General features: G+C 39.6%; 4 protein-coding genes across 8 annotated transcripts; all 4 read right to left on the reverse strand.

The window, feature by feature from the left end:
- Nucleotides 1-532: 532 nt before the first annotated feature.
- LOC109629110 (intraflagellar transport protein 52 homolog) lies at nucleotides 533-5,192 on the reverse strand. 3 transcript variants are annotated; one of them, XM_069513014.1, is made up of 9 exons: nucleotides 4,377-5,184; nucleotides 4,111-4,198; nucleotides 3,830-3,959; nucleotides 3,651-3,726; nucleotides 3,446-3,517; nucleotides 3,225-3,351; nucleotides 3,050-3,133; nucleotides 2,867-2,935; nucleotides 533-2,074 (listed from the first exon to the last, which is right to left on the reverse strand). In XM_069513014.1, exons 1-9 carry the CDS (start codon nucleotides 4,445-4,447, stop codon nucleotides 2,063-2,065), a joined length of 729 nt encoding a protein of 242 aa, XP_069369115.1. In that variant the 5' UTR covers nucleotides 4,448-5,184; the 3' UTR covers nucleotides 533-2,062. The 3 variants fall into 3 exon arrangements, with proteins under 3 accessions (XP_069369115.1, XP_069369108.1, XP_069369110.1); XM_069513007.1 differs by lacking the exon at nucleotides 533-2,074 and adding an exon at nucleotides 2,081-2,779 and having other exon boundaries at nucleotides 4,377-5,192; XM_069513009.1 differs by lacking the exon at nucleotides 533-2,074 and adding an exon at nucleotides 2,081-2,779 and having other exon boundaries at nucleotides 4,111-5,188.
- Nucleotides 5,193-5,802: 610 nt separating this feature from the next.
- Nucleotides 5,803-11,255, reverse strand: ift52 (intraflagellar transport 52 homolog (Chlamydomonas)). Of its 2 annotated transcripts, none has more exons than XM_069513001.1 (14): nucleotides 11,119-11,255; nucleotides 10,595-10,738; nucleotides 10,379-10,466; nucleotides 10,089-10,218; nucleotides 9,910-9,985; nucleotides 9,706-9,777; nucleotides 9,485-9,611; nucleotides 9,310-9,393; nucleotides 9,127-9,195; nucleotides 7,858-8,012; nucleotides 7,684-7,771; nucleotides 7,455-7,563; nucleotides 6,726-6,871; nucleotides 5,803-6,643 (listed from the first exon to the last, which is right to left on the reverse strand). In XM_069513001.1, the coding sequence occupies exons 2-14, from the start codon at nucleotides 10,714-10,716 to the stop codon at nucleotides 6,602-6,604; spliced, it is 1,308 nt and encodes a 435-aa protein (XP_069369102.1). In that variant the 5' UTR covers nucleotides 10,717-10,738; nucleotides 11,119-11,255; the 3' UTR covers nucleotides 5,803-6,601. The 2 variants fall into 2 exon arrangements, with proteins under 2 accessions (XP_069369102.1, XP_069369106.1); XM_069513005.1 differs by having other exon boundaries at nucleotides 10,991-11,176.
- Nucleotides 11,256-12,024: 769 nt separating this feature from the next.
- Nucleotides 12,025-17,106, reverse strand: LOC109629373 (serine/arginine-rich splicing factor 6-like). 2 transcript variants are annotated; one of them, XM_069513022.1, is made up of 6 exons: nucleotides 16,872-17,106; nucleotides 15,660-15,811; nucleotides 14,057-14,175; nucleotides 13,619-13,821; nucleotides 13,429-13,506; nucleotides 12,025-12,929 (listed from the first exon to the last, which is right to left on the reverse strand). In XM_069513022.1, the coding sequence occupies exons 1-6, from the start codon at nucleotides 16,976-16,978 to the stop codon at nucleotides 12,539-12,541; spliced, it is 1,050 nt and encodes a 349-aa protein (XP_069369123.1). In that variant the 5' UTR covers nucleotides 16,979-17,106; the 3' UTR covers nucleotides 12,025-12,538. The 2 variants fall into 2 exon arrangements, with proteins under 2 accessions (XP_069369123.1, XP_069369128.1); XM_069513027.1 differs by having other exon boundaries at nucleotides 15,669-15,811; nucleotides 16,872-17,103.
- An 821-nt stretch (nucleotides 17,107-17,927) lies between these two features.
- acot8 (acyl-CoA thioesterase 8) lies at nucleotides 17,928-22,240 on the reverse strand. The gene is made up of 6 exons (XM_020086519.2): nucleotides 21,993-22,240; nucleotides 20,998-21,134; nucleotides 20,532-20,757; nucleotides 19,849-20,006; nucleotides 19,322-19,513; nucleotides 17,928-18,190 (listed from the first exon to the last, which is right to left on the reverse strand). The coding sequence occupies exons 1-6, from the start codon at nucleotides 22,193-22,195 to the stop codon at nucleotides 18,072-18,074; spliced, it is 1,035 nt and encodes a 344-aa protein (XP_019942078.2). The 5' UTR covers nucleotides 22,196-22,240; the 3' UTR covers nucleotides 17,928-18,071.
- Nucleotides 22,241-23,304: the final 1,064 nt, after the last annotated feature.

Consider the following 23,304-nt stretch of genomic DNA (forward strand, 5'->3'; position numbering starts at 1 on the left):
TCAAATGTATGACAAAGGTCCCACCCTGAACGGATCTATATGATAATATGTAATAATGGTCATAGTGCCCCCTTGCTGTAACAGGAAATATCATGTTTTACATTTTGGTGTCCTGCGGCTTGCCCGTTTACCCGATGCATGTGACATTTGGTCAGGAGAGCCTAAAGGAGTTCATGATGCCATACAATAAAACTTGTAAAAATTTTGTCAGGGAGCTACGTCTTGCTTTTTCATTTCATCTACCTCAGTTGGTCAGGGAAGCCTAGAGACATTGGTGATGACATGTTGTGACACTTATACCTTTACATTGAACTCTTCGATGGAAAACCAACAAACAGGAAGTGGTTGTAATGTCACTGCACATGCTCCGATGTCCCTTAAATTGATAAGTGCTGTACCTGTCTTTACAAACACCTGGTGGATGCTGGTAGATACAGTATTTTCAAGTCTGGCTGTTTTCTGTCTCTCTGTGAGTGTGTCACAACTTCAGCTCAAGGAAAGCAACATAAGAGACAAAACTAATGATTGGGATTGATGAACATTTATTTGAAACCCACAGAAACATGCAAACAGTACATTGAGAGACACTTGGCTCCTGCAGGGTCTGGGTTAGAGCCTGGCTGGTTTCTTACTGTCAGGTATGCAGCAGGTGGCACACAATAAAATAATAGTGACATGTTCACAAACTTATCCACAATGTAATATATAATTAATAAACTCCAACTATCCACAGTCACATCCGACAACCTTTTCATACTTTACTCTGTACTTTATCCATATTAATAATGCTGTCAAATATATATAAAAAATACACATATTATTAACAATACACAATTTGGCCGTTTGGAATCCCACCTGCCCTCTAAAAGGAAAATAAAACACCATAGTTCCTTTAAAGACAGTAACAATAACATCAAATGTCCTCATATCCACAAATTCTGAAACTCTAGACATAGACAGATCCATGAGTGAGTACTCAGAATATTTAAATAAAAGTGTCAATAACTTCAGTTTATTTTCACAATATGGTTTTTCCAAAGTTGAATACAAAAGAGAGACTATTCATTTCATATATAAGTATTTATTTTAAATCACAAAAGGAGCATGTTGTTGAACTATGTTAAAATCTTTTGAGATGCGCCTGTATGTTGAAAAGGTAGAGTTGAATATGATGAACATGTTGCCTGTATCCACTCACACCGGAGTGTATCATGCCTGAGTGACGATGCTGTGCTCCTGCAAAGGAACTCTTCAACCTGGAGGAAGATCTGTTCCAGGATGTGCTTGGCAACCCTCTGATCTTTATCCAACTTTGGAGCCACAAGAAAATATCCCGCACACCATTACACAACCACCACCAGCCTGAACCGTTGATACAAGGCAGGATGGATCCATGCTTTCATGTTGTTTATGCAAAATTCTGATCCTACCATCTGAATGTCGCAGCTGAATTTGAGACTCATCAGACCAGGCAACATTTTTCCAATCTTCTATTGTCCAAATCTGGTGAGCCTGTGAGAATTGTAGCCTCAGTTTCCTGTTCTTAGCTGACAGGAGTGGCACCTGGTGTGGTCTTCTGCTGCTGTAGCCCATCTGCTTCAAGGTTCCACGTGTTGTGTGTTCAGAGATGGTATTCTGCATACATGGTTGTAACGAGTTGTTATTTGAATTACTGTTGCCTTTCTATCATCTCGAACCACTCTGCCCATTCTCCTCTGACATCTACAAGGAATTTTTGTCCACACAACTGCCTCTCACTGGATATTTTCTCTTTTTCTGACCATTCCCTGTAAACCCTAGAGATGGTTGTGCGTGAAAATCCCAGTAGATCAGCAGTTTTGGAAAAACTCAGACCAACAACCATGTCACATTCAAAGTCACTTAAATCCCCTTTATTTGCCATTCTGATCCTCGGTTTGAACTTCAGCAAGTCGTCTTCACCACGTCTAGATGCCTAAATACATTGAGTTGCTGCCATGTGATTGGCTGATTAGCTATTTGTGTTAACAAGCAATTGAACAGGCGTGCCTAATAAAGTGGCCGTGAATGTAGAACTCAAGATTTACTGCTGCACCTGTGAACAGAAGCAGTTAGATTAGAACATATTGTAGTCTTACTGTGGCCCTGTTGTTTGAACATCGGTCCTGACTCCTGAGAGATTGATCACATGTGGACAGTGTTAAGTACATGTGTTCACACCAGACATTAAAACTCATCCTGAATGTGTCATCTGTGGCAGATTTCACTTCCCCGCTCTATATGCAAATTATTATGTATGTAATTTGTGTTAGATGACCAAATTATATTATATAATATTACTTATTATACAGATGCGTCCGATGACAATGTTTGTTTGGGTCCATGAGAGGAAAAAAGGGGGCAAGCGGAGTCATGAAGGGCTGACTGAATGAATGCGCAGCTTGGTCTATGAAGAAAGATTTTATCCATTGAAAAAAAAAAAATATTATTTGGTTGCTAATGATGATATTGTGACCACAAGTTAAAAAAAACGCATGGTCACTGAGAAGAGTATAAAACACTTCTGCTAATAGGCAGTCCTATTATGTCATAATAATAAGAGCTGTAATGATGGAATAATGTTGTCAGCTACATTTTGCAGTCACCTGATGACTTGGGGTAAGGTGTCAGTGGAAAATTTTAACAAAGACATGTCAAAGAGAGAGGTGATGTCCCTAAGGTATACATCATCTTCTTGTAAACACACTCTGAGCTGCTCTGACAAGAACCCTGTGTCTGGCAACATGGTGTAATCTGTTATCTAGAGGAGAAACGGGTAAGATGGAGATCAGTTAATGTGAAAGACAATAATAATGAGGCCATTCTCCTCTCGAGTGTACATCCTCACCTCTGGGTCTTCTGCATCAATCTGATTCAGCTGTATATTGTCAGTCATGAGCCACTGCAGCACCATATCCTGGAATGAAAATAATAAAACTGACTGAACTGACTTGAAGTCCACAGGAGAGCAAAACAATTCTTAACATCTGATGTGTTCATTAACAAATCTTTGAATGTCAACTGGACTCACCAGGATTTTACTGTTCTCTTCTTTGTCGATGTATTGGTCACTGAACATGTGGCAAGAACCCAACACAACCAGTTTGCCAGCCTCCTTCATAACATACAAGACATCTTTGAATATCACCTCACAAGAATAAATTCATAACTATTATAGAGTATAAAAGGTACTTGAAGCCTCTAACCTTTCCTTGATAGAAGGCCAAGACAGGCCTGTTAAGGGGGAAGCAGACTGAGCCAGTAGAAAGAACAGGGATGGCCGGCTTCATCACACTCAGTGTGGCACCGTACGGGTACACGAAGGTCAGAGCTCTACACAAACAAACGGAAACACCTTCAAAACCAGCTCCCAAATCCTAGTGCGAAATGGTTCAGGCTAAGAAGTATATATAGACAAATCATTTACTGTGCATTGTTCCCAACATTTTCATCTTCAATGATTCCTGTGACCACTTTGCCAGCAGCCCGACTGATCTCTCTAGAAAAGAGGAAAGCAGAAAACTTAGATGTACATCAACAATTTCATTTGAATAGGCTCTGCAGGTTACAAACAAACAGGGATTGATTGGAATATGTTTGCAAAAGAAAAACAATATGCTGCTGCAGCAAACCTGTTCAATACACCATTAGACACAAGCGCCTCCTTAGGATGGAAGTATTTGCAATATGCATTCCTCACAACAGCATCTGCAGCAGACACGGAGGGAAAGATAATACATGATTCCATGAAATGACAATAAAAACACTTCTGACTGATCTTATCTGTCCTTTCAGTCATTTTAATACACACCATTGTTGACCAGTATTCCAAACTCCTCCAGGAGGAAGTTGATGTTGGTGTCATATTTGACTTCTCCTCCTTCACCGAGCATGACCAGGACGTTTCCTCCTCCATCCAGGTAGTGCTTCAGCACCTCTAGCTGGAAACACATGGGGACAGTGTCAAATACATGCTGGTGTGAAAACCAGCGGGCAAGTGTTTCACTTCCGCCTCTTTTGTTGAATCACATGAGTTATAAATCACATCAAATAAACTAAACTGATACAAGACATCGTGTGATTATTCATCACCTCTGATGCTGTGAACATCTCTCTCGGACCTGCAGAGATCCACAACTTGACGTCCTCCAGCTTCTTCGAGGACAGCTCATGTTTCATGCTGTGGAACATCGTCGTTTAAGTTAAATATAATCATATGTTCTGCATCAAAGGAGAGCCCATATTAGAAGGACGGATGCTGCTATGATGATATTATTGTAGTTTTTAGTACAGTATACTCACCCACACACATACACACACACATATATATAAATATATACACACACATACATACATACCTTGTAGAGAAGCTTCTGACAGTTTTACTGTACCCGAGTGTGATGACAATAAAGCATAAAGCATAAAACATTTGAATCTTGAAACAGCCCTGTAATGGAAATAATAATAAAATATAATAATTCAAAACAACAAACAAATGAAACAGATAATAATAATCACAACAATAATGGGGGATGAAAATACACAAATATCCTCCTGTACCTTCGAACGGATCACACGTTGCAAAATATGTTTTTATTTTCTAAGGCACAAACGCTTTTTAATTTTGTTATTTTTTCAGAAAATATACATCTTAGAACTTTGTTGCCTCATTAATCACTGTCTAAGAAAGCTACAGGTGCAAACAAAATATATGAAACTCAACGTTACATTTAAAAAAATCACTGGATCTCTACATCCAATAGCTTGAGGTCTAGTAATTATTTATGTTATTGACAGAAAATAAACTATCACTTAAGTCAAGTATCACAAGATTTACTAGTTTCAATCTCTCAAATGTAAATATTTGCAGCTTTACTCTTTGTAATATTATTATAAATTAAACATATTTGGGTTGTGAACCACTGGTTGTACAAAGTGAGCAGTTAAAAGTATTTTTAGACTTTCAGGCAATAAATTAATATTAGTTAATAAGCTTGTTTTGTTTGTTCGGTTTTCTTAACACATTTCTTAATTAGAATATTCTTCAGACATAAATTTCAAAAATAAATTCGAATAATACATGAAAATATGAAAAAATGTCAAACAAACGTCTCAAACATGTCCGTGCCTGATCTGCCTATTGCTTGAGAGGCTTGCATCCCCCCCCCTCCCCCCTTCCTCCTTCAGACTGATGACCTGTTCATTCTCCAGCTGAGTCAATTAACATGCAGCCTCAGATGTTTAAAAGCCACCTGGACCTCAGCTGACACTCACAGGCCCAGGGAAACAATGGAGAAAGCTTTTGTCATTACAGGTAAGAATATAGGTTTTATTCTGCAAATGGATTTATTTAAATCTGATCAGGTGATATGTGACATTTTACTTCCTAGATATGAAAAGCTTTGAGTGTTCATCTCCATCAGAGCTTGACAAGAAGTTCTTTGGTGAACAGAGTTTGATGTCAGCTTTGTCGCTGGAGCAGCTATCCATGTCAAGGGCATCAAATGAAACTATGGCTGATGGATCTGACACCAGGCTGTCGGGCCTGGCTTTCCTCTGCCTGTCATCAGACCCCATTTCTCCCACTGTGACGATTTCAGTGAACAACATGAATAATCAAGAAAAAGACAACTGTCACCTGACTGTTCCTTTACAGGGAAAGTCCTCCACTCCCTACGTGCTCCTTCAGAAAAGACAAAAAGTTGCTTTGTCCGACCAGTCGTTCAGTGATCTCACTGCCTCTCAAATGTCCTGGGATGTGTCTCTGATTAAATCGGAGAGCAACAGCCCCAAATCTTGCATCGAGTCCAGCGCTCTGGAGTCAACGTGGAGTCCGAAACCTCCGTCGAGAAAACCTTCACTGGCTGGAGTTTCCCCCTGATTACATCCACCCTCAGACACTTAACAATTCGGAGGCTGAAAAGTAAAAATAGTTTTCTATGGCTGTACATTGTCTTCTCTGAACCCACCATGTATCTAAGATGACTCAGTGTGAATCTTAAAGGACTGGCTGATAATATAAAAGGTACAATGGTCAAGTTTAAAAGTTAAAGATTCATTATTGTTTGTGATGCCAACATCATTTCATCTTATTGGTTTTACCACAGGGGCCATGTGTGAGGACTCGTGCAGAGCTGTTTGTCTACAACAATGTTTTTAAAGATTTGAATATTTAAAATAAAAGTGTCAATAACTTTATTTGTGTCAGTTTATTTTAACAATGATTTATTTTATTCCATGATTGCATACAAAAGAGGTATAAAGATTACTAACTTAATATACAGTCTGTAAACACAAAAGTACCATGTTGGGAAAGTCCATGATCATATCTATGTTAGAATCTACCTATCAGCTTGGTCATGGAACAGGTGTGTTAAAATCCTGGGAAAGATAAATATAATTTTAATTCAAAAAGAGAAACTTTGTATATTCTAGATTCATTACAGGGTGTGAAATATATCACGCCTCTTTGTTTTGATATGAAAGTTCACTTTTTGAAAAACATTACCTTCATGATATTAAATTATTTTAAGCAGCACCTGTCTATTGAAAAGGCAGAGTTGAAAAGGTTGCTTAAATCCACTCAGACCGGAGTGAATCGTGCCTCAGTGTCGATGTCGTGCTCCTGCAAAAGGGAAGTTAACTTTTAGACAAGTCCTTCAAGATGGAAATAAAGTTGCTTGGAGAAGATGAAAAGGTTCTCTCACCTGATTGAGTTTCTTGAACTCTACGACCTGAAAGAAAATGTGTTCCAAGATGTGCTTGGCGTCCCTCTGCTCTTTATCCAACTTAGGCGTCACACCCAGAATTTCACCACATTTACGCACATAGAACTCAAGATCGTCGTCCGTACCTGTGACCAGAACCAGTTTGATTAGAACAGATTATGTTACTGTGGCCCTGTTCACACCTGGTATTAACATCTGTCCTGAGATACTGATTAGAAGTGGACAGCATTAAGTTCAGTTTGTTCACACCTGACATCAAAATGCATCCTGAGTATGTGTCTCATTGCCACTTGTGATTGGATCTCACTTTCCTGCTCTAGAGGCCAATGATTTTACATAATGTGTTCGAAGACCAAATTATGTTTTTACCGTCTTACTGTATAGATGTGCCCGATGACTGCATTTGTGTCGCATGAGAGCAGAGTCGGGACTTAGGAGGGGCTAAATGAATGAATGCGCAGTCTGAAGAAAGATTTTACCCATTAAAATAAAATCATGTGGTTAAAAAAAATGTGACCACAAACAACTCAACATATGGTCACCAAGAAGAGTAAAAACATGTCTGGATAGTAGACGTCCCTCATGTGGCCTAACATTCATGGACACATTTGGGTATGTTTGTGCCTGCACTTAGTGCTGACCACTTGTGAACAGGGTGTAAATCATCAAACTGACCAGATCATTTTTTGTTTTCAGTAACAAACTCACATTTATTGGTGAGCTGTGCTAGCCGCACTTTCTCAGAAGAGAACGTTTCATCCAGATCAAACAGGTCCAACATGGGTGGAGGTAGATCACTTAAGGCAGGTGGAAAGACCTTAAATGAGGCAAGATCCACTTGTGAGTTTGGACTGGTGGGGCTTTGACTTGCAGATGACTAGAATGTGAGTGATAAGTGTGTAAAACACTGGAACACAAACGCAGGATTGAAACTTACAGCAGGTTGAAGCTGAGGCAGTGGAGTCTCAAACTGTGGTGTGATCAGCTGAAGTGGCTCGTCTTTGACATTAAGCTGTTTGTAAGCACTGCAGAAAAAAAATATTCTTAGACATAAAGAGAAAAAGTGCTGTAATGATGGAATAATGTTGTCAGGTACATTTTGCAGTCTCACCTGATGACTTGGGGTAAGGTGTCAGTGGACAAATTGAACAAAGACATGTCAAAGAGAGAGGTGAAGTCCCTGGGGTTTTCATCACCCTCTTGTAAACACACTCTGAGCTGCTCTGACAAACACCCTGTGTCTGGCAACATGGTGTAATCTGTTATCTAGGGGAGAAGAGGGTAAGATGGAGATCAGGGGCCTGAACCACCACAATGTAAAGTGATCTGTATAAACACTTAGCATTACAGTTTTCCTAAATTGCTGAGTTAATCTTATTGGAACTGAATCAGCATGATCTTCCTCATCACCTTCATTACAGCAAACGTTCTCTTAAACTTTTTCATTGGGTTCACACATTTACACACATTTACATCTAAGTTGCACATTGTATAATTCCTGATTCCTTCTGTATGAATCTAATGCACCTGTGTGAAGCTCCTTATTCAGTTATCAGTCATAATACACCCATATGAAGTATCACCTCTGTGTTAATCTTCACAAACATGGATTTGCATTGTTTGCATATTTTGGCACAAACTATAATTTATAAAGTTCACATCTCTGTCTTATGAACAGTTCAGGGGGAAACTTGAGCATAAAACAAAGCCAAACATCTCATTACATGCTGATATTTAAATAAAGACAGGAGACATTTAGGGACACAATAAAGTCATAACAGTTATGATATGATATGATAAAATACATTGATGCTGGAGCTATGATTGATGATCACATAATCTGCCTCATGTTCTCATGGGGCTTTAATGACATCTATCCAATAGAAAAATATGTTCTGTATGTAGGTCTGCTACTATACATACTATATTATAGACCACCTTTTTTTTTTTTTACAGTAGATCACCTGCAATTGCATGAAAAACATCTTCAGAAAACGTTAACGTGACATATGCATCCAGCAGTTTAGTGACAATAACTATCACCTATGAACTAAAGTGGATCAAGCTTCTCATAATCCTTCAATAGCTACTGGGTTTTAAGATTGTGTGGGGTGGGCGGTGCTTCTATAGGACAACAGAGTTGACCATGAACAAAACTGCTCAGAGCAGTTTGAAGTTGCAGCGAACGTTGCCATGGCTGCATACATTTGGTTCAACCTAACCTCCTTCTTTCAGTTAAGCATGAAGGTACTTATGATGTCACAAAGTTTCCCCTGAACTTACAATGATAAGCCAGTTCCCTTGCTTTGTACTACAGATCACAGCTAATGTGAAAGAAAATAATAATGAGGCCATTCTCCTCTCGAGTGTACATCCTCACCTCTGGGTCTTCTGCATCAATCTGATTGAGCTGAATATTGTCAGTCATGAGCCACTGCAGCACGACATCCTGGAATGAAAATAATAAAACTGACTGAACTGACTTGAAGTCCACAGGAGAGCAAAACAACTCTTAACATCTGATGTGTTCATTAACAAATCTTTGAATGTCAACTGGACTCACCAGGATTTTACTGTTCTCTTCTTTGTCGATGTATTGGTCACTGAACATGTGGCAAGAACCCAACACAACCAGCTTGCCAGCCTCCTTCATAACATACAAGACATCTTTGAATATCACCTCACAAGAATAAATTCATAACTATTATAGAGTATGAAAGGTACTTGAAGCCTCTAACCTTTCCTTGATAGAAGGCCAAGACAGGCCTGTTGAGGGGGAAGCAGACTGAGCCAGTAGAAAGAACAGGGATGGCCGGCTTCATCACACTCAGTGTGGCACCGTACGGGTACACGAAGGTCAGAGCTCTACACAAACAAACAGAATCATGTTCAAAACCAGCTCCCAAATCCTAGTGCGAAATGGTTCAGGCTAAGAAGTATATATAGACAAATCATTTACTGTGCATTGTTCCCAACATTTTCATCTTCAATGATTCCTGTGACCACTTTGCCAGCAGCCCGACTGATCTCTCTAGAAAAGAGGAAAGCAGAAAACTAGATGTACATCAACAATTTCATTTGAATAGGCTCTGCAGGTTACAAACAAACAGGGATTGATTGGAATATTTTTGCATAAGAAAAACAATATGCTGCTGCAGCAAACCTGTTCAATACACCATTAGACACAAGCGCCTCCTTAGGATGGAAGTATTTGTAATACACATTCCTCACAACAGCATCTGCAGCGGACACGGAGAGAAAGATAATACATAATTCCATGAAATTATAATAAAAACACTTCTGACTGATCTTATCTGTCCTTTCAGTCATTTCAATACACACCATTGTTGACCAGTATTCCAAACTCCTCCAGGAGGAAGTTGATGTTGGTGTCATATTTGACTTCTCCTCCTTCACCGAGCATGACCAGGACGTTTCCTCCTCCATCCAGGTAGTGCTTCAGCACCTCCAGCTGGAAACACATGGGGACAGTGTCAAATACATGCTGGTGTGAAAACCAGCGGGCAAGTGTTTCACTTCCGCCTCTTTTGTTGAGTCACGAGTTATAAATCACATCAAACAAACGAATTATTATAATTACAATAAACTGATATAAGACATCCTGTCATCACCTCTGATGCTGTGAACTTCTCTCTCGGACCTGCAGAGATCCACAACTTGACGCCATGTAGCTTCTCCATGGACAGCTCATCTTTCATGCTGTGGAACACGTGGTTTATTTGTATCTTTTGTTTTCTGAAACAGACGCTTCAGACGCTGTTCGACCTGAAGCACGTAGACTAACACAGCAGACAGAGGTTAATGTTCCAGCCCAAACCTTTCCTTACCTCTGGATTTTCCACTGAGCTCGTAGTCTCTTCTGCATTGCTTTGTATCCATTGCTGGCCGTGAACACTTCTCTTTTAGAAGCGTTGAACACCACGCAGTTGTGCGATTCCCTCTCCATCATTTATTATGTTTAGTCCATACACCTAGAAACAGGTTTAACCCCAATTTACAGTAGATCCCACATATTAGCTGCGGACTCTACTTGATACATTACACCTTTATTAGCTAGCTATGGGCTGAGTTAGCTTGACTATTATGATAAACCAAACAATTACAAAAGGACAAATTACAAACATAAGCAGAAGTGTCCACCGTGGTGTGCTCGAATTGTGTTAGCAAACACAGCTAATAAGCTAGTAGCATTAGCGGTGTAGCTAATAGCTTGACGTCGTTACCTTATACGTTCAGTCTTTTCTGTTCATCGATTCTAGACATAGTGAAGACAACTAAGCGATGATAGCACCCACTAACACCTGCGACACTGCGCTACGTTACACTGACAGGTTCACTTTGCTCAAGTTACCTCAAAGGCTCCATGAGAAGTGATGCATTATGGGGCGGAATGGTAACCAGCGACGCTAACCGCTTAGCAACCAGGAAGCGCAGCGGTGAGGCAGGATGAACTCCCCTCACTGTTTTCACCCCGATCTCATCGTGTTCATCAGTGGAGGAAATGATTACACCCCACAGATTTCAGGCTCATAAAGTTCCACGTGAGCCTCCTCGGAGAGAAAATGGATGGGAAAACAATAGAAGGATATTCTATAACACAGCAGAAAAAGAATGAGATAAATTCTGTTGGAGATTATGTGGCACAAACCGAGAGCCAATCATGCGTATGGTTTCTGGGAGCACCCCTTTGTTAGGTACAGATAAGGTTTAAAAATATATGAAGTGTTTATTTTCATGGGACTTGCGTAATGGTATAGGTGTATAATGGAGTAAATATGTGAGAATGTAAAGGGAATGCATGATGGATGTTAGACGGATCATTTACTTTAATATACACCTTTAAACTAAATAAATAAGTGAAATATGGTGATTAAAAAACAACTACTCCTATAATGCTATTACTTTTATATGAAACTTGAAATTTCCAAAGTGAGGAATGAACATCAATATTACATGATCCATGTTTGTGACTCATTCCAGTGAAGTGGTAGTAGTTGCCAAAGCAACCATTAACTTTTGTCAAATGTCTTATTCAGTGTAAGGTTAATGGCCATTTCATCACAGAAATGTGTCTAATACATATAGATTCTTGTACTTGTTTGCTGCCATCATGAATAGCCATGGACAACTTATCTCCTAATAGTATTAGATAACATTTCTCTTATCTGTAGGGATGAATACAAAAAAGAAATCACAATATTATTGTGATCTATACATTGTCAAAGAATGTTCATGGTCATGAAATAAATAAAGAGGCTTTACTTTAAATGCTTTATTTTATTCCAATATGACAGAGCTAAATGTTGTAGATGGCTTCCAAATATAACTCACACAGGAGGAGGATCAGGGGTATTAAAAGTCAAACAGGTAAAAACAATCATCACGGAACATGCAAATTGTGAATTATATTTGTTAGAACGTTTACATCTTTCTATTTGGACTTGGTACATATCATATATGTTATCAAAATATGAAGTAACTGATGCCCCTGCTGTCTGCTGCTGGATTCAAATGGTACATTTAGACTAAATTAAAACAAGAGAAATACAACAACCTTCTGATCACCATTTCACAGAAAAACAAAACCAAAAGATCAAGAAAATATATTGATAAAATGACTTCCCAATTTGTTCCAAAAGGTACAAATCATTTTTGACCTGAAAACATCTCAAAGCACATCAGATACAGGGCTGGGATGTGTACTACTACTACTAAACTTTGTTCAATACATTGTAACAGAAGTCGTCAGGTCTTGGGAGGCTGACCCAGGATCAAGAGCGAGACCTAGAGCGGGACACAGAGCGCTTTTCTGGGGACTTGGAGAGCTGGCGGTTGTTGCCAAGAGGAGATTTTGAGCCGCGTTTTTCATTTCTGCTCTCTGAGTGGGAACTCGAGCGGCTTCGAGACCTCTTGCTAGAAGACTTCTCCTTGGAACGACTTCGGGACTCGCGTTCCACTTTAGCTTTGGATCTGCTCTTGGAGCGTGACTTGCGCGTGTCTGAGCGAGAGCGGGACTTTTTGCTGTTGTAGGGGCTGCGTGATTTGCGGGTGCGTGAACGAGACTTCTCTGGGGATTTAGAGTGGCTAGACTTTCTCTTTGATCTCGAGTGAGACTTCCGTCCTGACCTGGAGTGAGACCTGCGCTTGCTGCGAGACTGAGATCTGCAAAAGAGAAAGAAAATTACGTTTTTGAATTATATGACTTTTCAAAATATATATATATATATATATATATATAAAAAAAGACTTCCCTAGTTTACCTTACTCCTCGTCTCTGATTTAAGACTGCTTAGTATAATTCCCACTCACAGAAGCTAAGTAAAATCACTTTCAACTAAATATCCACGTTGCGATCTACACTGGAAGCCAATGTTAATACTGTTTTCTCCCAGAAGAGGGTGATATGATAGGAGCCTCACGTATCAGTAAAGGCAATGTTGTGACCAACGAGACGATCAATGGTGAGTGTTTACATCATTGTTTTCAAACACCTCCGACTCAAACGGAAAATGTAGTATTTTGAAAGTAGACAAAGACAAATATCCCCATGACACCTGTAGCTGCTTGTATCCTTGTCACATGAACGCCTTGACATCATTTGAACACATCTTGCATTTTCAAAAATTTTCCGGGGAGCATGGGAGCCCAGTATTTGACTTACCGTGAGCGAGACCTGGAATGGCTGCGAGAACTCCTGCTTCTTCGGCTGCGGCTGCGAGAGCGCCTCCTGCTGCGAGATCTGTGTGTTCAACATGACATCCTTGAATATGAACAATAGGAGAAAGAACGACAACAACAAATGCACACAAATGCTTCATGAGGGATTCTATCTGGCTTTGAGCTTCACCTACCTGGATCTACTGCCAGAATATGAGCGCTTGCGCCGAGGTTTGTCTTCCACCAGACGAATCTTCCTCCCGTTAACATCAGTACCATCTAGCTTTTCTATGGCTCGCTTCATTTCTGAGCGGGTCCGGTACTCAATGATGCCCTCATTGGCACGGCCTTTATGTGCATCAGCATAGGTCACTTCACCTGCTTGCCGCATAAAATCCTACGAAGAAACAAAAAATTACTATGAGGTTTGTGTACAGATTTAGTTGTTCCAGAACTAAAGTGCTTGTTTGTCTTGGCTGTACGTTTAAGATCAGTGTCATGCTACAGTCAGTGCATATTAAAACGGAAATACTTGAATTATTTAGAGACTAGCTCCCACATTTTTACTCCATCAAATCTGTTAAGAACTGGTTGGGAGTCCATACACTGTTTAATTGTGGATTATCTCTCACCTTGAGGTCCTGCCAGCTGCATCTACTGGACAGGTTCTCCACAATGAGGCGGTGTTCAGTGCGCACAGGCGGCCCATACTTGTCCCTGCCAGTGCGATTCCAGCTGCTGTGGCCGCCACCTTTAAAGACGACAGGAGGATAAAAGTTTTCCACTAATTTGTGGAATGGTGAGGAGTCCGAAATGGCATAAACTATATAAGAAACCACCACTACAGACTGGTCTTGGTTGCCTAGAATTAATACTGGGCCCAAGCCTCCTAACTATTTCTCTTAATAGACTGCTAAGTAGCTGTCAGATTTCAGAAACAGGGTAATTAAAGATAAACAATGCTTTACACATCCTCTGGACCCAGGAGCTGTCGGATTTCGGTACAGCAGTTAGGGATTACTGAAATTTGATGAGAAACAGCATTTTTTTACTTAACTTGTGTGTATAAGTTGTTTCTTTAAAGCACCATAGTAAAACCTGTGACCATAGCTGCAAAGGAATGACTATAGAATCAGCTTTACTTAACATAGGATCCAGAAAATCAAGATGTTGAGTTGTGTTGTTATGGATAAATACATAGTGCCTATATTTTGTACTTTTAAAAACTTTTTTTAAGGATTTACAGTAAAATATATACGTTTTTACTACTTTGCTGGTGCCAATTATTGCAGGGAACTTGCAACAATCCCTCTCATAGAAGCTGTTTACGTGAAATACTTTTTTCCCCCTCACCCAAATTAATAGGTCTAAAATTATTTGATTCTCTTTGCTTTCAACATTTTCATCGTATTTCTTCAATTCAGTCGAACAGCCAGAAAATATCTCCCAACTATTAAGCATAGATTTTGTTTTACCGAACAATACAGTATTCCTTGTTTTGCTCACAATACATTTGAAAAGTAATAACACAAAGATGACGCCTACCAAAAACTCTTTGTTTTACTAGAGTATTTGGGAGCCAAATCAGTGGCTGACGTGTGCTGGCTTGGTCCTCTGCAATATGTCTTGCAAGAGTAAAACCAACAGGATTCCTCACCATCACCCTGGTCTATTGGAAAAGGATGCTGTCATCATGGCTTCCGGTTATGTCAACCAATGGTCAAATGGCAAAGGTCACACACACATTGTAAGGGGAAAGCCCAGGCCAAACAGGTCAGTCATCTTTACCCTCATTGGACTCGGACTCAGCCCGCAGTGGACTCTTTCAAATTGAGACATCAAGCACTTTGTTAATGTTGATTTCAAACTGAATACATTGTTGCTTCACAAGTCTTACCTTTTCTTTAATAACTGTTACTCATGGGATTTTAACACACTTCTTTTTCACTGTATTAAGTCTTTATTTCTACCTGCCGTCAGGCACTGTGTCAACTCCATTAGATGGCAGTGGATATAAGCCTCTTGTAAAAAACAAACTACCAGATGCTAAAAACTGATTTATAATTACCAAGGTGTGACGATATATATATATATATATATATATATATATATATATATATGAGTACCGACAGCTTAATTTAAATTATTGTAATTGTTACATGAGCAGTCAGTCTAAGGTTATGATAGTAAACAGAGAGTGATTAGAGACCCAAATGTAAATTAACTTGGACGCACTGGACTTACTGCGTCCTCCAAAGCCAGATCCGTCTCTCCTTGGTCCTCGGGCATGCTCGATGACAACTCGCTCCCCACACAGCTCTTTTCCATTCAGTTCATACACAGCATCGTCAGCATCCCGCATGTCCTCAAACTCCACAAAGCCGTACCTGTGTGGGATCGATGTGCATGAGTCATAGCAGGTACTGATCATTATGTTCATCATGTGTTAATCTATGCATTAAAGGTCCAGTGTGTAAGATTTAAGTGAAGGGGTACTGATGATTTAAATAAAAAGAGGATTACTCTTGATCACCTGATGGTATCCCTCAAGGTTCTAGTTTGGTCCACCTTTACTCTCTCTTTACATGCTTCCCCTTGACTCCAGTTTTCTATTACTTAGTATTTTTTACCACTGTGCAGAAATGACGTTCAGATGTATCTAGCAGTTTCACATAATTAACACTTCCTCAATTTAAAATATTTTCAACTAATTGGATGACATCAAATTCGAATGTCAAGGAACGTCTCTCAACTTAAGGAAAACAAAACTGAAGCCATTTTAACTGGCTCCTCTACCTTTGACACAAGCTTGAATAATACTCTTGGTGCCTTATCCAACGACTCACAGTCTATAGTTAAACATCTCGGGGTCATCCAAAACACTTTTCTTAAATTGGATAAATACTAACTAACTTAGTACTACGACTACTTACTAACGCTGTTAGAATCCACATCGAGGTTTCATGCTAGTTACGTGGGCCTACGCAATACACTGCACGGCTTACGAGCTACATGGGACATTTAACTGCGCTGCGATTTAGCTTTAGAAGATTCTCGAGTTCCGGGGTCTCTCATTATAATTGAACAAATAGTAATAATATAAGATTTGCACAAATTGCTAATCACATCTCTTTTTAGCAAAGTTGCTCATTAAAAACCAGAGGGACTCTGAACAACGACAGTGAGGGTAACGTTAACAGTTAGCTTACATGCGACTGAGATAACGTTAATGTTAGCTTATAAACAACAGCGGCCTGTTCTGGTAAACATTGAGTGACTTTAAACATAATACAATCAAATATGTGGGGGTTATCTAATTATTAAGTCTAGCCCACAAACATCAGGCTGATTAATGCTGTATAACCGAACAATTACACCCGGTCCGCCTCGAGTGGAACATTAGCATTTAGCTAACCAAGGCTATTAAACATGACGAGGTGGTCTTACCCATTTTTCAGGTCGATCTCCAACAATTTACCATAACCGCTGAAAAACCTTTGGATGTCCTTCTCTCGAACATGGTAGCTGAGCTTGCCGACATAGACCCGCGGCATCTCCGATCGAATGTGAGCGTTGATTCCAGAAGTTAGAAAACAACTAGTGTTGGTGTTGGGCCGCAGCAGTGAGGCCGAGCAGAGGACGCGCAGGGGTCTGTCCGTTTCCGGCAGAACACTACAAAATAAAAGCGTGCTGTCCAAAAGAAGGACAATTACGTAAATAGTAAACACATGTAAAATTACACAGCCTTTAATCTACTCAGCCACTTCGTCAACAAACAAATAAACAAAAATGACTCCACATAAATGTGTCAGTAGATTTTAAGACACTATTGCAGGTGGATGACTCTGTACATCATTCCATCATGTCACTTTGTATCATCTCCTTGAGGATCAGTCAGTATATTTTCAATGGTCGTCCTGTCTCAGGTCCTCACTGTATTCAGTTTGTGTCTCGACTTCAGATCATGCAGATTGCTGCTGTTTGCAATTTGAAGGTTCAGTGTGTAGAATTTTGTGATATCTAGTGTTGAAGTTTCATGTTGCAGCTGAATATGGAGAGGGTGAGGTGAGGGGTGTTCAGCGTTTAAATATAAAGTATTTAAATATAAAGGGCCTTTTCTGGAGTAAAGAAAACTACAATTCATACAATTTAGATGAAACGAACTAGTGAAAACATCATGAGAATTATTCTACATTAAATGTCTGTTTGTTTTCCACCTCTAATCACAACTAAGATCTGTCCACTATTAGCACACTGATAGAGTCAATGCTGCTCTTATGTTTGTGTGATGCCTTTCCAAAAGCTTGATGAAACAAACCTCTGTGCTTTGTATTTCTTATGTTAAATAGAAAATGATGTGTCAAATCAATGACACTTCAAAAAGTATAAGCAGATCCTTGCAGTAGAATATGGTCTCGACATTGATGAATTTCAAATATAAGTATGTGACGATGAGCAGCTCATAGAATAAATCTCATTGAACAAATGACAAGCATGCCTCTATTAGAACCTCTCATTCTTTATTGACTGTCAACATGTTCTTCATACAGAAATCATAAACCTCATAATCAATATATTTATATTATATTAATCTATTTTAAAAATGGACAACATGGAGCTATACATAAATTAGACTGAGGAATGTTTTTATAGTTTGCTGGGCTCTGTGAGAGATTTCACTCTCAAGACTCCCTCCTGGGAACAGGACACAGCCAGGACCCCATCTCTTCGCCACAATCTGCCTTGAACCAGTCCTCTACTGCCCCCTGCAGGACACAACACAAACCACGTTAGACAAAAGCATGATGCACAGGAGTGATCTGTCTCCAGGATTTTGACAAGGTCGGCTGACACAAGCTGCAGCAGTTGCATTCAGGTCGAGTATTGCCACTGATTTGGAATCGCTTCCATACTGAATCACAAGGTTATACACTGATTTGTAACTCAATTCAGTTCAAGATTATCAGAGAACACAGGGTGTTAATTGTACAAGGAACCCTTTAAACTGATGCATTATAAAATATTAATGTTAGTATTGATATTCTGCAATAAACTCACATTGGGTGATATACTATACTGGCAGATTTGTTTGTGTAGCTCTTAGCAAAATTAACAATGTACAACAGACCTCTCTGAAAGTTACTGTGGTTTGGAGACCCTTGTTAAATTTTAAATATACAGAAACCATTATACATTCTTTTATCTAATCACGCCTGGAAAACTCTAACAGCTGTTTTATATGCCTAAATAGAAAATGTGTACAGCTTCTTCAGACAGAACTCAGCTGCCAGGCTTTTCACCAGAGTTAACAGGTTGGAACACATCATTCTGGTTATAGCCTCTTTACACTGGCTTGTAATACATTATATGAATTGATTTCAAGGTTCTTTCAAGTACTTACAAGGCACTTAATAGTCTGGCTCCTCAGTATATTATGGCTCTTTCATCCCCTTACAACCATGATTCCACTTCTAGATCCTCGGGCAGGGGCCCTTAAACTGGATTGTCGGCGAAAGACTACGGGGGCATAGAGCTTTTGAAATAAGAGCTCATTGGCTCCTGGACACCCTGCCTGAGGAAATATGGTAGGTCAGTAACTTCCCTTAAATCAAAGCTTAAAACGTACTTGTATCGTACCGGATTCCCTGATTTACCCTGATACCTCATTCTAGTTTTTACTATCGTAATGGGTGCATACTTAAATATTTGTCACACTATCTAAATGTCTATTCAATTTATAGTGTTTTTTGAAATGTATTTCTGAAGCATTCTGTATTGAGAAATGCTATATAAATAAAGATATTATTATTATTTCAAAACTGCCTGGCTGCAGTACTGTGATGCAGACAGACACAACAAATGAACCCCAACAGATGAGCAGCACACACAACACTGACCTGCCCATGGGCTGTCACACTCGTACAACATCCACTCGTCGCTGCGGAAAGTGGTGTGGAACCACATAGCGTGGTCCAGAGAGGCCACGAACTGGGCCTTGTAGCTGGGGTAAGGCAACAGTGCAGTGCCCAGGAATGCATAATCTGACACATATGCAGCCACACAGCAATGCAGCTTCATGTTGCCTTCACCTACATAAACACACATATAAAATATATCATCAAATTCAGCTTATAGTGTCTTAAAAGTCTCACAATTTCATTTATTTTCACATAAAAAATGTTTCCAACATGTATGGAGTGTTGCAACATTTTTCTTGTGCATGCCTTCAACTGCTAAGTTTGCTGTATCATTAAATATTGATACTATCTACTACTAGCTACTACTGTTTTAGCTGCAGCAAAGCACTTAAAAAAACACTTAAAAAATTGGACACTGTAGAATTTCAGGATGTAGCTTCAAATTCTATTCCACATATGTAACACATTTTTGCAAACAGCAGAATAATTAATTAAGCTAATTTTACCAATGTATCCATGTGCTCGCACCCAGAACAGCTTCTTCGGCTCACAGGCAGCAGGTCTGTAAGAGGGTAGTGGCTGGACTGGCTTTATCTCAATGGGGATCTCATTAGCCAGCAGTTTGTTAAGGCCTTGTCTTAATTTCTCCGACAGGTCTGGTTTACTGTAAAATAACAGAAGATCGTGATTGAGAAACACCATCTGCAGGGCAGTTCAAGGACTTTTATAGCAAATATATTTCTGTTAAAGAGTCACTGTGTCTGCTGTTAGTGGAACTGCTTCAGATAGCACCTCTGTAAGATTCTACTGGGATACTCATAGACCAGATGTTTCAAATAAAATGAACAAGTGATCATGGAATAAATAAAGAACTTAGATATTTGAATGATGAATTGACTTTTCCAGTAACCTCATTCTTCTATGTTACTTCACTTTTCATCTTCTCAATCATTTCACAGCTTTTTTCCCTCTTTGTCCCCGTCATGCACTTTTCATGGAAAAACAGCAGACGCTGTTTAAAAAAAATTAAAGCTTGAAACTACTGATGGTAACTTCTAATGTAATACTGTAATCTAACCAATTGAGAATAAAAGCTCCACATATGCCTTGCTATACGTGTGCTTTGTCTGTATGAGTCCCTTGTGAATGTTGCTTTTTTTTCCATAAACAAAACAAATGGTTGTTCTACTTGAGATAAAGATGAATAAGCTCCTCCACATTGAGGAGGTCTTCGGGCGGAGGGACCACAGGCATGGTAAACTGATGCTGCACAGGGCTCGGCTGCAGCTTGTGGAAGGACGCTTGGCAGATCAGTATTGGCTGTCCGTGCTGGATGGCCCTCACGGAGCGCACTGTGAAACTACGACCATCTCTTGTGCGGTCCACCTGGTACAGCACTGGAACCTTAGGATCCCCTGAAAAACATCCAGAAGACATCTGAAGAGAAACAGTAACTGGGACTCTCTCTGTGCACAATTATCTGGACCTTTCTATCGATTATGATATGATTATGGTTGGTAGATGAGGAACTGTTCAATGGAGAACTCTGTGAAACTGTTTCTTTTCAGTTCTTCTTTTGAAATCTTGCTATTATCAATTAACACTCTCTAATATCACATGTTCAGTTCACGTCTTATGGAGTCAGCTCATCTTACCTGCTCGCACAAAGTAGCAGTGAAGCGAATGGGCATAGAAGTTGTCAGCGACAGATTTCGCCGCGGCAACAAGGGCCTGACCGATTATTTGACCCCCAAACAAACGCTGGGAGCGCGGTACCCAGTGATGCGTCCCTCTGTAGAAAATTTGAAAAACAAATATAGTCTAATAAAACATTCCTCCAACAACAGATACCTCTATGATGGCTCTGATGTTCAGTCTACTCATTGATTTGAATGAGAGTAAGTTCATTAAAGCCAACACCTGTTGATTTACAGGTGTACTCTTAACTTTGAGATACAAATGATACAGTGTTTTGTATTTTGCATTCATAAACAAAGCAGCAGGGTGGGGATGTACTGCAACGTAAGCGTTTCTGCACTTCCGGTTCCTTTCTCCCAAAGTTGGAAACTTGGAATAAGGTCTGTGGTTCACACGAGCTCAGTTAAAACAGTATCATGTTCTATTCCATGACATAAAACACACCAGTTAATTCATCTCTGGTGCTGTATATGTTAAGAAAGGGCTACATGAGACTACACAGGTTGTCAACAACATTTTATCATCAAGCTGAACAGGAAAACTACTGAATAACAGTCCGCCTTTACATCCTTGTTGTGTTTATACTCACTTCCTTCCTAAACAACATCAACTGTCCTCTGCAGAACACGTGGGAGAGATGGCTCAACTAGAAATAGGAACATTTATGGTGGTGACGCATAAGTCCGCGCTGTAGTCCGTGTGGTTCAGACTAATGTTAGCACACTTTAAAACACACAGACGTTGTGTTCATTTGTTGTTCTTGTGTTGCTGAACAAAACGTGTCATAAAGCTTAGATGGCTAAAGAGTATATTTCCTGCAGGAATACAAACGCCAAGGAAAAAGAGACAAGGGAACAGTTTAGGTGTGGAACCCATAAAGTCAATTCCTGCAGTACTCTGTTGTTTCTATACGCCCAGGTGATGTCGTCACAGCGGTGCACGGTGACCTCACCTGTACAAGTCTACGTCCAGCTTCTCTAAGTTCAAAACGCTGGTGACCAGGACGCTTTTCAGGTCCTTGGTGGACTGGGCTTCCGCTCCATGCTCAGGCCTGTCCGGGCTCTCATCCTCTGGGGACCCAGCGCTCCCTGAACCATCGCAACTCTGTGTTAGACCGCTAACATCGTTGACAGTGTCCGCCTCTCTGTCTGCCATGTTTCTCTGCAGACTTCTTCTCGATCTTCAGAGTCTGGACGCAGCGAAAACACATTGCTGCCCTCTTCAGGCCAAGCACAGAACTCCACTGATCATCGTAAACCAGTGACTGTGTATTTATTTACTTAAATGTATCTTTATAAACAGAACATATATCTTCATATAAAACAGAGAATGTATCTTCATATTTTTATATGCATATATATATATATATATATATCTTCATTAACATTGTATGTGTATCTATTTATCTTTCTAATCAGAGAATGTATCTTCGTATTTGTACATACATGTATATATCTTCATATACAGTGTATGTCTCTATTACTCTTTAGAAACAGAGAATATATCTTCATATCTTTAGTGTATATATCTTTATATACCGTCAATAGATCTTTGTATCTTTGTATATAGCGAATATATTTTATATATCCTATATGCAGTGTATATATCTTTATGTGCAGTGTCATTGTTTTCACATCTTCATATAGCCTATTCAGTCACCCATCCTGCATAGTATGTTCTGCTTGTGAGATGTTACAGAAAGAGTTACCTTCTCTGTGATAGTAGCTGCAGTGGATTAAAACCAGTGTAACAGTCTCAGCACTTGCCATCTGTTTTGAAGCACAGTTTACCTCTTTCAGCCTAGTTTAGTATGGCTTCACCTCTTCTGCCTCTTCTGAAGATCAAATTATGTTTCACACTTGGCTGTACATAGAAACAGAAGCAGTCTGTGACTAACCTTTCTCTATTCTAAGTGCTTAAGTCAGAGGAAGCTATTGCACCCAACGTCAGATTCTGCTAGATATTTTCTCAAATCTTGTACTTTTTCCACATGTTCCCCTCATGTCATTCTGTACTCTAACTAGACCCCCCCAGGAATCTATAATCATTTTAACCCTTTTAAATTGACATGATATAACTTGAGCTTGTGCTTGTGTTGTTTTCTTTTTAAAACCAAATGCCTCATACTTGAAATACATTTATTCTTCCTATATATCTACTTTGTCTTACCCCTGCAGAAACTGCCTGAAATATAATCCATATTACAAACATTATTCCATATGGCGCCATCATCAGCAAAAAAAACACTTAATGTGGATTGCAGG

This window comes from Paralichthys olivaceus, chromosome 2 (assembly GCF_024713975.1).
Source record: "Paralichthys olivaceus isolate ysfri-2021 chromosome 2, ASM2471397v2, whole genome shotgun sequence".
NCBI classification, from domain to species: Eukaryota; Metazoa; Chordata; class Actinopteri; order Pleuronectiformes; family Paralichthyidae; genus Paralichthys; species Paralichthys olivaceus.

Excerpts from the sequence above, each read along its gene's own strand:
- LOC109629110 (XM_069513007.1), bottom strand. The coding sequence starts at position 4,447 with ATGTTTTATGCTTTATGCTTTATTGTCATCACACTCGGGTACAGTAAA. Across the intron at positions 3,518-3,650 it reads TCTAATGGTGTATTGAACAG|AGAGATCAGTCGGGCTGCTG; the intron begins GTTTGCTGCAGC and ends CCTCTTTTCTAG. Across the intron at positions 3,134-3,224 it reads TGGCCTTCTATCAAGGAAAG|GAGGCTGGCAAACTGGTTGT; the intron begins GTTAGAGGCTTC and ends TATGTTATGAAG.
- ift52 (XM_069513001.1), bottom strand. The coding sequence starts at position 10,716 with ATGATGGAGAGGGAATCGCACAACTGCGTGGTGTTCAACGCTTCTAAA. Across the intron at positions 9,196-9,309 it reads AAGAGAACAGTAAAATCCTG|GATGTCGTGCTGCAGTGGCT; the intron begins GTGAGTCCAGTT and ends TTTTCATTCCAG. Across the intron at positions 7,564-7,683 it reads TGCCTCAGCTTCAACCTGCT|GTCTTTCCACCTGCCTTAAG; the intron begins GTAAGTTTCAAT and ends GCCTCATTTAAG.
- LOC109629373 (XM_069513022.1), bottom strand. The coding sequence starts at position 16,978 with ATGCCGCGGGTCTATGTCGGCAAGCTCAGCTACCATGTTCGAGAGAAG. Across the intron at positions 13,822-14,056 it reads GCAGCTGGCAGGACCTCAAG|GATTTTATGCGGCAAGCAGG; the intron begins GTGAGAGATAAT and ends GTTTCTTCGTAG. Across the intron at positions 13,507-13,618 it reads TATTCTGGCAGTAGATCCAG|ATCTCGCAGCAGGAGGCGCT; the intron begins GTAGGTGAAGCT and ends TTGAACACACAG.
- acot8 (XM_020086519.2), bottom strand. The coding sequence starts at position 22,195 with ATGGCAGACAGAGAGGCGGACACTGTCAACGATGTTAGCGGTCTAACA. Across the intron at positions 20,758-20,997 it reads CTGCTACTTTGTGCGAGCAG|GGGATCCTAAGGTTCCAGTG; the intron begins GTAAGATGAGCT and ends GATGTTTTTCAG. Across the intron at positions 19,514-19,848 it reads GCGAGCACATGGATACATTG|GTGAAGGCAACATGAAGCTG; the intron begins GTAAAATTAGCT and ends GTGTTTATGTAG.